This window comes from Nelusetta ayraudi, unplaced genomic scaffold (genome assembly GCF_046127955.1).
Source record: "Nelusetta ayraudi isolate G7.1 ecotype Tasmania unplaced genomic scaffold, CSIRO-AGI_Nayr_v1 ptg000026l, whole genome shotgun sequence".
NCBI classification, from domain to species: Eukaryota; Metazoa; Chordata; class Actinopteri; order Tetraodontiformes; family Monacanthidae; genus Nelusetta; species Nelusetta ayraudi.
The window spans coordinates 7,771,834-7,787,109 of NW_027466076.1; the positions used below are offsets into that span (position 1 = coordinate 7,771,834).

The 15,276-nt window shown below is 45.1% G+C and overlaps 1 protein-coding gene across 1 annotated transcript; it reads left to right on the forward strand.

Moving 5' to 3' along the window:
• The first annotated feature begins 38 nt into the window (after positions 1 to 38).
• Positions 39 to 14,545, forward strand: arsb (arylsulfatase B). Its single transcript, XM_076029504.1, has 8 exons — positions 39 to 572; positions 1,230 to 1,416; positions 1,532 to 1,722; positions 2,215 to 2,422; positions 5,687 to 5,930; positions 7,511 to 7,581; positions 12,197 to 12,310; positions 13,550 to 14,545. The coding sequence occupies exons 1-8, from the start codon at positions 309 to 311 to the stop codon at positions 13,813 to 13,815; spliced, it is 1,545 nt and encodes a 514-aa protein (XP_075885619.1). The 5' UTR covers positions 39 to 308; the 3' UTR covers positions 13,816 to 14,545.
• The last annotated feature ends 731 nt before the right edge of the window (positions 14,546 to 15,276 follow it).

The window sequence follows — 15,276 nt, forward strand, 5'->3', positions numbered from 1 at the left end:
ATTGGTTTCTCCGAGCTGGAGGCACGCACTATTTGCGGAAGAGTCACAGTGTGTGACACACGGAAGAGGCATATGGAAATTTCGCGTCTTTTTTTTCACATTCCTCTCAGACGGCGGCATATAAATGTTGCAACGACGCATAAAAGATAGAGTTTGCTCTAGTTTACAAACAGCGCTGGGAGAGCTAGTTTGTTTTTCGACGGCGTTACTTGCACAGACTAACGGTTTACGGCGAGCCACCGGTTGAACCGTCGGGCTTCCGTAGACTTCACTTTTAGGTCAATTTTATTAAACTAGTTTTTGCACTAATGGATGGAATGAGAAGCCTTCCCAAGTACGTGGTCCTGGCCGCACTCCTCGCCAATTCCCCCGCCTTCGTGGCGGCTCGGCAGCCTCACATCGTCTTCATCCTGGCCGACGACTTCGGCTGGTACGACGTGGGCTACCACCGGTCCGAGATCCGCACGCCGAACCTGGACAAACTGTCCGCCGCAGGGGTCCGACTGGAGAACTATTACGTCCAGCCGATTTGCACCCCCTCCAGGAACCAGCTGATGACCGGCAGGTACCAGGTGAGAGGGACGTGTGTGTCCAAATTCACCTCTAATGTACAGCAAGAAACAACAAAACAAAACAAAAAACAAACATTTCTATTTATTTTTTTAGAGGTTATAATTTCGGAGCATATATGCTTTTTATGAAAGGGGGGTATTTTGAGGATTTTAAATATTAAGCGTGTTTGAATATATATATATATATGTATATATATATATATATATATATATATATATATATATATATATATATATATATATATATATACATATATATATATATATATATATATATATATATATACATATATATATATGTATATATATATATATATATATATATATACATATATATATATATATATATATATATATATATATATATATATATATATATATATATAAAAACCACAGAGGTGGTTGTTCCTTCTTTTAAAAGGATGTCGGCTGTCCCGACTCACCAAACGTTTCCAAACATTACCAAATGTGTTACTTCCTACATTTGTACACAAATATCTGTACTCTATTCCTACATTGGAAAAGCACGCAAGCTACTTTTGTGTTTAAAAGATACAAATTCCGTTCAAAGTAATTCATACAGAGAAAAATAAAAATGAGGAAAATTTTGTGTTGTTGTTTTGTGTTGAGTTTCGCTGTTCACTCTGTCCACTGTAGATCCACACGGGCATGCAGCACCAGATCATCTGGCCCTGCCAGCCCTACTGCGTGCCGCTGGATGAGAAGCTGCTACCCCAACTGATGAAGGAGGCGGGCTACGACACGCACATGGTGGGAAAGTGGCACCTCGGCATGTACAAGAAGGAGTGCCTGCCCACACGCAGGGGCTTTGACTCATACTTTGGTAAAAGAGAAGAATAAAAAAATAAAATATAACCTTTGATCCGTACTCTGATCTGGGACGAAGATCTAAACGATGAGCCTTGACGGTCTGGTGTTGGTCCCACTGTTGGCTGCAGGCTACCTGACAGGCAGCGAGGACTATTACACTCACGTGCGCTGCCATCCCATCCCTGGCGCGAACGTCACCCGCTGTGCCTTGGACCTGCGGAAAGGAGAGGCCGTCGCCACGGCGTACAAGGGAGCCTACTCGACAGAGATGTTCACCCAGAGGGCCAGCAGCATTATTGGAAAACACAACGCGGACAAGGTGACACACACACAACCCCCACATGTGTGATGTACAGTAAATGCCATGGAATTTAAATATCCACAAAAAGTTTCCTAAAGGTTTATTTGTGTATAATACAAAGAAAGGTGGTACCCATTTATGCAATTTATACATATATTGCCCTTTTTTTTTTCTTTTTTTTTAGTAAGTGTGAGACTTAGTCAGATACAATGATTGATTGATTTGGAATGAGGTAACTGAGATGTCACATTGATTGTGTTTTCCTTTGTTTGATTTTTTTCTGCTTTTTTTGATTTGATTATTTTTCCAGCAGTTGAGAACCACCAAGTGAATCTATATTCAACAGAATTTCCAAACAAGAGCAATATGTGCAAAAGGCAGTCAATTGTGTGGAGGCAGGGATAAGACAGGTTTTATGAGCCATTAGTCCAGTATTGGACATTGAGCCCAGAAAAAGTCCAGAAATGTACAAATAAGCACCTAAAAATCTCCCCTGCCTGTGTCCTGCAGCCGCTCTTCCTCTATGTGGCACTGCAAGCCGTCCACTCACCGCTGCAGGTGCCGGAGCGCTACGTGGCCCCCTACGGTTTCATCAAAGACCACTCCCGCAGGTCCTACGCCGGCATGGTGTCCGCCATGGACGAGGCGGTGGGCAACATCACCCTGGCGCTGCAGCAGCGGGGGCTCTGGAACAACACGGTCCTGGTGTTCTCCACAGGTAGGCCGGGTCGCTGTGGTGGGATTGAAGTCGGCACCAAAGGGGATGAAGAGAAGGGAGTGGAGGGTGGTGGATACATATATGTCATACAGTTTTTTTTGTATCGTTTTTTTTTTTTTTAACTTGTGAATCTGTGGTTTGCGCTTATCCTGAACTATAGAAACAAACTTCAAAGCTCCCACGTTATTCCAAATATCCAAATGTTAATTTTTTCCTCTTGATTGTATCCAAGGCTTCTTGTAAATCAGCGTTTCTCAACTGGCGGCTCGTGACCCTAAAGTAGGCCATGAAGCTGTTTTGATTGGATTGGATTGCGGCTTCGTGCGCAGTTTCCCTTTTTTTTTTAAAAAAAACAATCATTATGTTTTCATAATGATTGTGACAAAGGATCCGTGTGACACCAGGCTCACTGCCAAAAATGTCACAAGCTGTTTTGGACGTGATTCAGGGGGAACTTGCTTTTCAGACTGATCCTTGCAGAAGGAGGACGTCGTGTTGTTGCGAAGCCTTGCGTGCCATCGCGATTTATCCTCTGACAAATCTTCTTTTGAAAAGATGTTTATTTGAAGGTTTTGCCTCAAATTCTACATGTACGTTTTTCAATCATGCTTGAGAGTGAACTTCTCACGCCGGCCAGAGTTGCAAGAACCGGTCTAACGCGTAAAATGGGATATTTTGGGATGCGCTTCTTGGGAATCCAAATTAGCTCTCGTTAGGTTAAATGTAGATTTTCTCTTTCACGGTGAGCCAAAACGAAAGCGATCCACTTAGGGCGTCAGGAAGTTAGGCAAATCCTTTTTATTACACAACACGGTCAAAAATAGGACAGTGGGAACTGCTATTATTGAGTTTATTTGAGTTTAGTCGTTGCGCTGCTGGTTTCACGGGGAAAAACTGTTTTTGTAATACCATCAATGTCCACTTGAGGGCAGTATCAATTTACTTTTCGCCCTTGCAGGTGTTTAGTTTCAGCGTCACCGACTTTGGAGCAATTGTTTCCACAACCAACTTGGCCACGCAGAGCATCATGTGGCTGCAGCGACTTTAAACAGCCTCGCCGCAGCGTTATTCATGTGGAAGTTGTCATGATTTGCGAACTGAAGTTGATGAGCAGAACAAAAGGGGTTATTTTGAGGGGGATTTTAAAGGGTAATTATAGGGTAATAAAAAGGGCTGGAACAATGAAATGAAATTTAGGTGCGAGTAGGTGGTCGGTTTCATTGTTCCTTCCATGCAGAGAGACGTTATGGGAAGACACTGACTCTGCAGATTTACACATTGAAAACCGAAACAAAAAAACAGCCATGCAAATCCCGTTTGGCTTTCTGTTACTAATTGTAGTGTATCATTCGCATTAGGGACGTTAACAATTAATCGATGATCGATTAATTGTCGATTAAGATTTTAATCGATTAAGATTTTAATCGATTAAATTAAATTAAATTAAATTAAATTAAATTAAATTAGTCGCAAACAGTTGAACAATTTTTACATGGGCAGTTAATATCATTATAACAGTGCAGTGGCAGGAAAGAGCAATTCACCTGTAGATACTGCGATGCTCATAATATATCTTAATATAAACTTTTTTTTAATCAACTTAAAGTCAGAGGATAAATATTGAGGGTGTTTTTACTGTTCTCTCATGTAATAATGGGTCATATTGGACCCTCACCAACATTGAAGGGTGAAATAATGTGTTCCTTACACATTTTTCATTGTGAAATTTAGGTTCTCATGAAAAATCGTTGCTCATCAATTAATCGTTAATCATCGATCGATAACGTTAATCAACTGTCGATTAATGAATTAATCTATAATTTGCATCCCTAATTCGCATCCATGGCTTTTTTTCCCCTATCAAGTCGGTCACTCTTGGACTGAAGTGTTCTAATTTTCTCATGCTCAAGCCGTTATCACTGACCCACATGTGACAGGCCGAACCTTGAAATTCCTTTCTGGTGAAATTTTCTGCAAACTGACTGCCTCTCTCTGGAGTTTTACAGTAGAGAGGGCGAGAGAGACAGGAGGGGGAGAGGAGAGGCAGAGTGAGAGCCAGAGCAGCTTGCAAAGGCATTAAGGAGCAGACGGTGATCCTCCAGAACACTTTTCCGCAGCAGGCACACAGACTACGTGCTGGACTTGCGTGAACCTCCTGCTGAATCGATGGGCCGGGATCAGCGCGCTGGCTGTGATGTCACTGGTGGAGCGAGCCGGGTTTGCGCTGGACGATGGTCGTCTGCCAATGCCACGCTTGCGCATTTTGGGTTTGTGCGTAGGTGCTGGAAAACAAGCAGACAAATTGTCGTCGTCTTGATGTTAAAAGAGCAGTTCCCCCAATAGGTGATGACCATCTCTGTGACTTTATGCAAAGACGCTAAGGACTTTGTTTAAAAGCTTTGAATGTGAGATTGCTGGGTTTCGGTGGGGCAACCTCGTTATCCCCAAAACGCCTACGCATCTCCAGAGAAACAGCAAATTGAGCCCTCTGGTTACAGCCTTCCGCAAAAGTGCTCCCATAACACAGATGCTTGGGGTGTTGTCACTAACCTGAAAGAGGGAGATGTTCCCTCTGTGAGATCACAAAGGGCCAATAAACCACACACTTTAAAAAAAACAGTAAAGAAAATGAAAGAAGTCAAGTAAGGACTTTTTCCACATTCCTCGGAAGTTGATGACACTGGTGAATGGATTTTTCCATAATGTGGGACCTTGGTGGGACTTGGAAAGTCTTGGTTTGGCTTTTTGTCTGGCCCTCCGAGGGTTTTGCTTTTGTAGCGTATGTAAACACAACCAAATGTACACGTCTTGGTTGAATTTACATCCTCACTTTCCAGCTAACGTCAACATTTGTTTTATTGCCCGCCGCCGCTTTTCTTTCTGACTCGAGGATTTTTCTTCTACTCTGCTTCTGCTGTAGTGTTTTTTTTTTTTTTGCCTTATTTTTTTGTCAAGTGCCCTAGAAGAGCAAATATTATTTTTCTCTTACAACATGTCTCTCCCCCCGCAATCAAGCAGCGGGCTCTTGAGCGTGTGTACCTCGTGCATGGAGAAGACAAATGTTTGTTTTAAAGCAATATTTCTACACCGCTCCCCTCTCCACGTGTTGAAATACGGCGTTCAGCTCCGTTTGTTTTTCCAACCCCAAGTCTTGCTCGGCCTGCGGACAACTCCTTGGGCCTTTTTTTTTTTTCCTTTTTACCATCCCTCGCTTCTCTTTGTTTGAGTGCAACTTTTTCTATCTCTCTCTCTCCCCCTCGCCAGATAACGGAGGTCAGACGTTGGCCGGCGGCAGCAACTGGCCGCTGCGAGGGAGGAAGTGGTCGCTGTGGGAAGGAGGGGTCCGGGGAGTCGCGTTCGTGGCCAGCCCGCTGCTGCAGCGGCCGGGGAGCGTCAGCCACGAGCTCATGCACGTCTCCGACTGGCTGCCGACGCTGGTGGGTCTGGCCGGAGGGAGCACCAGCGGCACCAAGCCGCTGGACGGCTTCAACGTGTGGAACGCCATCAGGTGAGTCGTCAGGGGGAGAGACCGGACTTTTTTTTTTTTTTTTTTTCGACGGCCGGCCCTCTCTCGGTGCCTCTCTGTGACCCCCCCCCTCCCCACCTACACCACCGCCCCTCAAGAAAAAAAAAAAACAACGCCTCTTTCTCGTAGGAGCCTCCGCTCCTTCAATAAGCCCTTTGTTACCGGGGCGATGGGAGCTCAAAGAGGAGGAAATTCCATCAGTCATTCTCACACAAATCTCTGCTTCTTCCTTTCTTTATCCCCCACCCGCCACTCCCCACCCCTTCCATAATTTTGCTCAAAAACACTTTACGGTCCAGTGTGTAAAATCTTTTTAAGGAAGCCTGCCTGACAGCGTGTTTCGTATTGAGGGAACTGTCAGGTGGGCTTTCTTAAAAAAATGGCCAGGGTAGGAAAACCAAATTACTTTTATTAATGTGTTTCCGGACAGTATGTTAAGCGTTCATCAATTTAAAAATCGTAAATCAAACCAGATTTCACACACTGGACCTTAAAAAACTTGCTGGTATTCTCAGATTACATGTGATTGTTAGTCAGTAAACAAACCAGAAATTGAGAAAATCCATCCTTTCGCTCGCTCCAGATTTTAAAGGAAATGTGTAAGGCACTTAGTTCAGCCCTTGGTGATGTCACAAAAGGCTCAAACAAGACAGAAGCAATCTGCTCTCCGCCTGACAGCTTCTTCGTTTTTATGTCTTTCCAGATACGTGGAAGGTCAGACAAGGCATCACTTTTAGCGGGAGGGATTTTGGGGGAGGCCCAAAACAGAGGGCTAAAAATGCTCTTTTCCTGACCTCCGTATGAGTTTTTTTTTTAAGTTAACCATGAAAACCCTGAAGCTGGCTATAAGACCTTTCCCGAGATGTTCTTTTGTTTATTTCTTTTTGCCAGCGCGCGCTCGCGCTACATAAATTACAGTCAGATGTCAGCGAGACTCTGCGTGGCTGGCTTAAAGGTCATCACCCGCTGCGCCCTGCCGCACTGACACATTATATTTCTAATCCTAAATGTGGACGCAGTGAAGAAGGTGAAATTGAGGGCTGCAGCTGCAAAATCAAGGCTTTGCCCGAGCCGCAAACTACCACCCCCGGGGGCCTCGACTCCATTGGCCGACGCACGTCAGCTGACCGCAGGCTGGCGGCCGGCGTTGCCGCGTGAGCAGCAGCAGCAATAACAACAAAAAAAACCCCAACACAGCGCAGTGTGCAAAATTCCATTTGCAGTTTTATTTTCTTTTTTGCAATGGTCCTTCTTGTCGCAATAAACGGCATCATGGCTGGATTGGAAAAAAAAAACAAAAAAAAAAACAGACCAAAAACTACAGTGGAGGCGCAGAGGAAAGAGTTAGCAGGAGTTATTTTGGGTGTGTTATCAGACGCTGCGGTCAGTGAGAGCGGCCTGTTTGCTCTGTGGTCGCAGTGCGGTTGGAGAGCACGTGACTGACTGGCGAGCGCCGGCCAGCTGCCTTGGATTTACGGTTCGGGGCGCTCGGCGTCGCAGTCGGAACGTGCGCGAGGCAGCGTGTGTGTCAGTCAACGTCTGTGCTCTTTTCGTCCCTGCAGCCGAGGCTTCGCTTCGCCCCGACTGGAGCTGCTCCACAACATCGAGCCCCGGTACGACGACATCTCCCATTGTAAGTCCCCCACTGCACCGCCGCCTGTTTTCCATTTTGCGCCTGTTCATTCAGTGACAGCGTTTCCAGTTTCTTCCCGAGGGGGAAAAAATAGTGGGAAAAGGATGTCTGTCCTGCAAAAAAAGTCCCAACGCGGTGAGCAGCAAGAACCTCATAACACGTTGGCTTAGTTTTAAGCTGTATAATACAATGACTCAAGGAGCAGGTCAGACTTGCAGCAGCGGTAAGTGGGGAAGCAGGGCGCTCTGCTGGGACACACCTGAGGCTCGTTATCAGCCCTGACACTGACAGCTGCTCGTTAAGCGCAGGTGTGCGGGAGCAGAGCGTGAGCGAAGCGGTCAACAATACAACAATAAAAACTATTAATTTATTTCAGGTATGTTTTATTTTTACCCCTAAATGCCAGAAAGTGGAATTTAAATTAGTACATGACAAAGCATACTGGACCTTTTAAAATTTAAATTTGTTAAGGAAGTGTCATGTTTTCCTTAAAAAATGGCAGCGCAAGATGGCAGCTAACTAGGCGTAAGACCCTTATTGCTCCATGTGTATTCTTACATATACTGTATATTAGAATCGTTCTAATATGGTAGAAAAACCAAATGACTTTTATTATACTGCGGGTATACACTTTTATTAATCTGTTTATGGGCAGTATGTTTAAGCTTTACCAATATAAAAATCACAAATCAGGCCAAGTTTCACACACTGGACCTTCAATAGAGCATTTTTCACAACTTTGCACTCTGTCTCCCAAGCATTAACTCACAATAGCAACTCACAATGTTGCTCACAGCTTGGATTTGACCCATGGTTTTTTCACGTGAGGAACGTTTAAAAGCCCGAGGCTGAATGCTCTCATCTGCCCGCCGGCCGCGAATTGTCGACCATCTGAACTGAAGGGCGTGCACGCCGTGTGTTTAGACTCTCTGATTACACGGAGGTTTCCAGGAAACAGCTCCCCTGACGGACACAGCGGAGAGGTCTCATTCTTGTCGAAACCACTTAATATTTGGTGGTCCCGCTCCTGGTCAGAGGCCACTATTTCTGACTGGGCGAGGGATGCTTGCACCTCTGCTCCACATCCAGGAATAGCGGACGGTGAAAAGGGAGGAGCGTGTCTGGCTAATGTCTTGCAGATGTAGCCACATAATGGCACGAGAGTACGGAGGTGTCCTTTGATCCATCGTAGGGGTCCGACAGTGCTTCGCTTCTGTATCACTACCTCATGCCACACTGTAGCCCCAACCTTTTTTTCTTTTCAAAAGTAGACCAACCAGCCCCGAAACATCTGCCTCGCATTGACTTCAGACAGCACGTTGTGTAACACTGGGGGACTGCCGCAGCTTTGACGCGAAATGGAGAAAAACATTCTTCTGCTCTAAAGTCTTGCGCCACAAAAACCTATCCATTGTTCCACCATTACGACAAAAGTAATTACTGAGGCTGCGTTCACACTGCAGGCAAATCTGATTCAAATCAGATTCCTTCTCAAATCCGGTAGGCTTTTTAGGGCCACACTGTTTTTAGCGAGTGTCCAAATGGGATCGGGCTCTGTAAAATGCCGTAGAGTGACATCACGGACAGTCAGAACCCATCGGTGTGTTGGGAGCTGTTCACACTGAGACGCATCTGTCCAAATGCCATTTAAAACAACCTCCCGAAGGTGGTTTCAATTCGTTTCGTGAAAATCAGATTTGTGACTGTTCAGACTACAAAAGAGTCATCCGGTTTCACTCTGGTCGGGCTAAAAATCGGATTTTGGCTGGCAGTCTGAACGTAACCACTGCTCATGCACCAGAAAAAGCCAAAGTGTAACGACACAGGTGGTTATAGCAGAAGTGTCCGCGAGACTAGCTAGCCAATATGCTCCCAGCTAGCGTGGCACATTTTAATCAGGCATCGACATGTGTGTTGTGCATTTAATTAATACGCAATAAAATGTTGTCATTTCCAGCAAAGTGGGAAAATGGACAAACGGGGTTTGGGGCAACAATACCCACGTTTAAATTAGTTCACCAGGGAAAAGTTTGATGAATAATGCTAAAATGCTCTGTTGGAGCTCCTTAGATGCTCCTGTGAGTTCAATCAACACTTTGTCGATGTGCAAAGCCACTGAATAATATTGTGGGGGGACGGCGGGGGGCAAGCAAGGTAACCCATGACAGCTGGGAAAACTCTCAACAGGCCTTTCACTTGGATGTCTGATCCAAATGATTTGATTTAGAATGTTTTTGAGTTCTTTTGAGTTTCTTTTTTTTTACTGCTCCTCATTAGCATCTAAATAATTCGCATGAGAACGGCTCCCATTCAAAGGCGACAATGGCACCTTGCGAGCATTCACGTTTTTTCCACGTTTGAGTCTTAATCATCGGCCTCCTCGCTGACACGCGCCTCATCCCGCTGCATTCCTCAACCTCCTCTCCTTTATTCCCCCTGTGGCTCCTATTAAACCGGCCTCCTCTTTGAGACCCCACTCTGCGCGTCTCGTCTTCTTTTCTCCCTCCTCATGACTCTTCCCTCCTTCGCCGCAATCTAATGAAAGGCAGCCTGCCCCCTTTTCTGAACACACTTTTTCTCCTTTCAAATCTTGTTTTTTTTTTTTCCCTGTCCGGAATTCCTCCTCTTCGTTCTCGCTCTCTGTGAGAGGAGGGATCTTGAATACCTGGGTCAAGGAAGGGTCTCCGAACCTGTGTGTTGAGACGGAGACCAACGCTGGATTTAGTCCAAACCCTAATCACCTCTAAATTCTCTCCCCCTAGTGCTCTGTTCTCTGGGGCCTCTACCTATTCGCTTGCTACACCCTTTCCGGTACCTTCTATGTTCTGGGCTCGTTTGCGGGCTCCCCCGCTGTGAGTGCACGTTGTAGTTTTGTTGGTCCCATCCCGAATAGAAGCGAAATGAAAGAAGTCGTTCTGTGTCATCCCGCCCACGTTTTTTTTTTTTTTTTTACGTTTTAGCATCTATACCTGCAGAAACAAATAGAACACTTGAGCGCGACCAAAGACTCTCTAACCGCTAAAAGTTTCCCAGTCATGCAAATATGCAGCTGAGCGCATGTGCAAACAATTAAGACGCTTGCATGTCACTTGTGCAATCGTCTGTGGATGAGTTTGCCATCATGGCTTTTATAATTCGGTTTGCAAAAAACAAAAAAAGCGCTGTGGTCGGAAATGTTGTAATGAGCCAGTCATGTTGCTGTGGTTGCCACAGCTCCACAGAACGACCTCAGATGGGATCGTGGGAGTTGTTTTTTATTATTGTTATTAATTTGCAATCAGCAGTTCATTAAAAAAAATGCAGACTGAAAAATAAACTAGCATGTAATGGTGACGCAAACAAAGCATGGCATTTTTGTTGTTGGCAGTTGTGACTGCCGTGCGGAGATTCCAGTTCTGAGATCGTTCACAATCAAATGGTCTTAGTACAGCATGACCAGTCCCCCTATTTGTTAAAATGAAAACAGGAAGCGAATGCAGCTAGCTACAATCTCACTGGCTGTGCTTGAAATGTGATAGACAGCCTTCCAAACATTGAAGAGGCCTCCTGTTTCTTCCGGTTTCTGTGGGTTCTTTACTAGATGGATACATGATCTTTTAAATCATGTATTATAATAAATATCAGTGACCATTCAAATCACATGAACTGTCAACAAGCCTCATTTCCTGGTAATAAAATACTTCAACATATTGACGCACCAAACAGTTTTGTTTTTTTTTTGTTGCTAGGTCGAACTCATAAAGGCCTAATGAAATGTTTTTGGAACCCGCTCCCGTAACAACTTACCGTGAAATAAACCGTGAGATAAAGTAGGTGTTAAGGCCTCCGTGTTGTTTTCGCAGAACTCTACCAGGGGAAAATGGGATTTGAGTGGGCGGGGGATTTGACCCATGTGTCAAGAATGTGAAGAAAGGCTTGTTTATGACAAGGTTGGAACACCAAAATTGCTCGCAAATCTGTCTAATCAGAACCATATTGCTGGGGTCAGGCTTGGAAAGAAGTTAAGAGTCCTTCCAAGGCCAAGTCTCTCTATTTTCCTTTTTGTTGCATGGCAAGGGAGGCTGCATGTATATTGTGTCGCCAGCAACACGGGGACACAAGGTGGTTGCCGTTGCTACATGGTGACCAGTTTCAATTGTTCCCTATTTACCTAGAGAGCTGAAATATGCCTCGTATATGCAGCAGTGGCGAGATGATCGTTGTGCTTGGCAGAGATGACTCGCGCTCGTGCTGGGCCGACCACATTACCACCAGATTTGTCAAATTCCTCCAGACCCGGAGCGTCCTGAGATGGAGGGAAAGTCGTGCAGCAGGGAACAGATCTTTGCTCCTTTTTTTTTTTTTTTTAAGGGGGGACAAAAAACCTTCCCGCTGTGTCACTGTTTATCTTACGGGATGAAAAAAAATAAAGGTATTCATATTTTCACACCTTGGCCCGATCCTGGCTGTTTTGCTCTCAGGTATGCGCTGACAGCGGGAGCCGTGCGGCCTTCCGGGGTAACTTACATAAACATGGACAAAGAGCTTTTTGTGGCCGAGTGGCAGCCCGCTGTCGCCTGAATCAGCACTTTCTTTGGTGTTTCTTCTCAAAAAGCGCGTCCTCTGCTCTCCGCAGGTCCTGGCGGGCAGCGACGGTTGACCCCGACTCGGAGTGACAACCCGGGCTTCAACGTGTCCATTCACGCCGGCATCCGATCCTCCAATTGGAAGCTGCTGACTGGCTACCCAGGTCCGGAGCTTGAAAAAAAGGCCACTTCTTAACGTTTTTTTTTAATTCATTTTTTGCATTAGAACTAGCGATGTCAGATATTGATTTTTTTGCCGATATCCGATAAGCCAACATTGTCCAAACGCTTAATTTCCAATTCCGATAACAACTAATACCGATATATGCACGTGTTTTTTCCCCAAAACTAATTTTAGGTCTCATCACATATCTGGAATTAACTCATTACCTACTTTTATTGTGATGCCTAACTACATACATTGCACAAATTAACATTGTCTGTAGAAAATAAGAACACCACTCCAGCTTAAGTTATAGAAAAGTGCAATGTTTATTCTTAACATTTGTCCCACGCAATGGAAATGAGGTAACGTGCACACAAAGGAAACACAAGTGCAGATGTAGACAAACTCAGTCCTTAGCCCATTGCTAAACATGAGCAAAAACAAAGCCTGCACCCCCCACGAGCGTCCACGATTTATATTCCTGCACATTGGGCGAAACCACGGGTTTTCATTTTTGGGGGAAGAACGAAAGAATATGCACAAACATTACATAAAAATGCAAGTATCGAGCCAATATTATCGGCGGGCCAATATTATCGGACGTCCCTGATTAGAACGTTTTTAAATGACTGATTTGCTCATGGTTTGAACTGTGAAAGGGTTTGGCGTGGAAGGTTAGGGTGAAATGTTAAAGGCCTATGTTGTCTATTGGTTTATTTAGGCCGCAGCTACATGATAACACATAAATCAACAGGTGAAACAATATTTCCTCCCGATCTTCCACCAGAGGCCCCATGTTTACCAAGGAAATCGGCATGTTCTAAACAGAGGGCTAAATGTGTTTTTTCCCTAGAGAGTTTGATGGTTAATTAGTATTGAGGGGACAGAATATGAAGTTCTAAAAATGGTTTGAATGTTGTGCCGTGGATCACATTTCCCATGAGCCACTGCCTCTTTACTGTTTCATCAAACCCTACCGCCAGTTCATCAGTTCATTGCATAATGAAAAAGAAAATCAAGCATGTAGTGCCCTGCACTGCATTGCCTAACTGAAAAAGACAGTAGTTCCACATTGAGATATTTTGGCTCCTTTAGGGTTCCTGTTTTGGCTTCAAATGTGTTTTGTTTTCTTTATTTTTTACACAAAATGCTCTGAATCTACCAATCTTCAAAGAAGTAAAAGAATGTACATAAGTCCCTTGAAGATGTGTAACTACTGGCCACGTCTCTCCTCCAGGATGTGACCTGTGGTTCCCGCGGCCCGGCCACAACGCCTCCGAGTCGGCCTCACCACGGCGGCCGCCCCTGAAGTCCGTGATGCTGTTTGACATCGAAAAAGACCCGGAGGAGAGGAACGAAGTCTCCGCTCAGTACCCCACGGTGGTGGACTACCTCCTCACGCGGCTCAATCAATATCAGAGAAGCGCTGTGCCAATCACGTACCCCGATGAGGACCCCAAGTGTGACCCAGGCCCCACTGGAGCCTGGGGACCCTGGGCCTAGATGGCGCCGCTGACACAGATGATGTGTTCAAAAGCTGGACTCTTGCAGGAAAGGTTTTATCGCTGATATTTTTTTTTTGAAACGTTTTCATTGCCAAAACATGATCAACGAAAGAACTCAGGTTAGCACCCAGTAGAGACCCGCATCTTTAAGTTCACTGTCAGACGTTGTGTGCATGAGCTTTCAAAGATAACTATCCCTCATCCACTTTATTTCCCCCACATTGCACTGTGAAACAACTATTACAGGTCAGTCGCACCATCAATAACAAGTGGGTAGCTGGGAATTCAAAAGTATGTTTCCCTTTTATCTTGAAAATGCACTATATTGAAATTGTAAATAGAAAATATTTCCACCGGAAACACGTCAATTTCAAGTCTTTGGCTCGTACATTTTGGTGAGAAATGGGCGTAAGTATGACATGTATTAACAAAAACCTGAAGACAAAGGAGGAGGAGGTGGAGACTTAGACGCAAACTTTGCCAAAGGAGATCAAGACAAAGCGAATTTGTTACATTATTGTTGTTACGGGACTTTACGTCTTTACGTTTACATCTATGGTTTTCATGTTAATCGGACAGAACTTTTTTTTCTTCTTCTTCTTTTTATTTTCTTATCTTACCTTCCTAAAGCTGAGCTCCGTTTCCACAGTCTTGCTTTCCCTCGGTGGGAGGAACTCTGTATTTATCAAGCTGAAATGTTGTAAAATGAAATGATTGAATCAATTATACCCCCTTGTGTTTGCCTCCTCTTTAAAGCGTAGGTGCTAAATGGGTTTGGCGACTTGTTTGGAGGTTGGATATGTGAGGAATGTCTTGTGCACGTCGGGCACCTCCTCTGTTTTGGCTTCAGCCACCGTCGCTATGTCAGCCTCAACTGCGCTGCCCGCTGGAGATGCGGCGGTGCTTCTCGCAGCTCGTCACCGTGTTTCGATTTACTTAAACGACCACACGCTGGAAGTGAAACACAACATAGGTAAAAATCCGATACTTCCACAGGGATAGTTTGCGTATCTGGAATCTGCGCGGGAGAGGCTAATTTCCTTAATACATACACCCCGTTTCACCTTTGACCCCCCCGGTGATTGACCTCCCATTGGCAGCAGCGTGCAGACGAGCACAGGAAATGCTCCCCGCAGAGAGTGGGCGGTTCTGTCCTAATGTGGACTCTGACCCTTAACCTGCTCTGTGAGTTGACTGGCAGCTGAGCCGAGCCAGCAACAATGCAGGTTTCTGTGGAAAACAGTGGAGCTCCGGGGCATCGACACGGCCTCAGGCTGGCCCAGGCACCGCCCCGTCTTTGTCCGGCTGAAAACGCTTTGTTGCTATGAGCCGGTCGTTTTCTGTGAGTTTTAAAGCGCTTGTAAGTCACACAGCCGCGCTAAAAAAAAAAGTAAACATACAGTAGAACAAAAAACTAAATTCTTTCCCAAAGCCCAGTTAGGAAAGGATGCGGATTGGT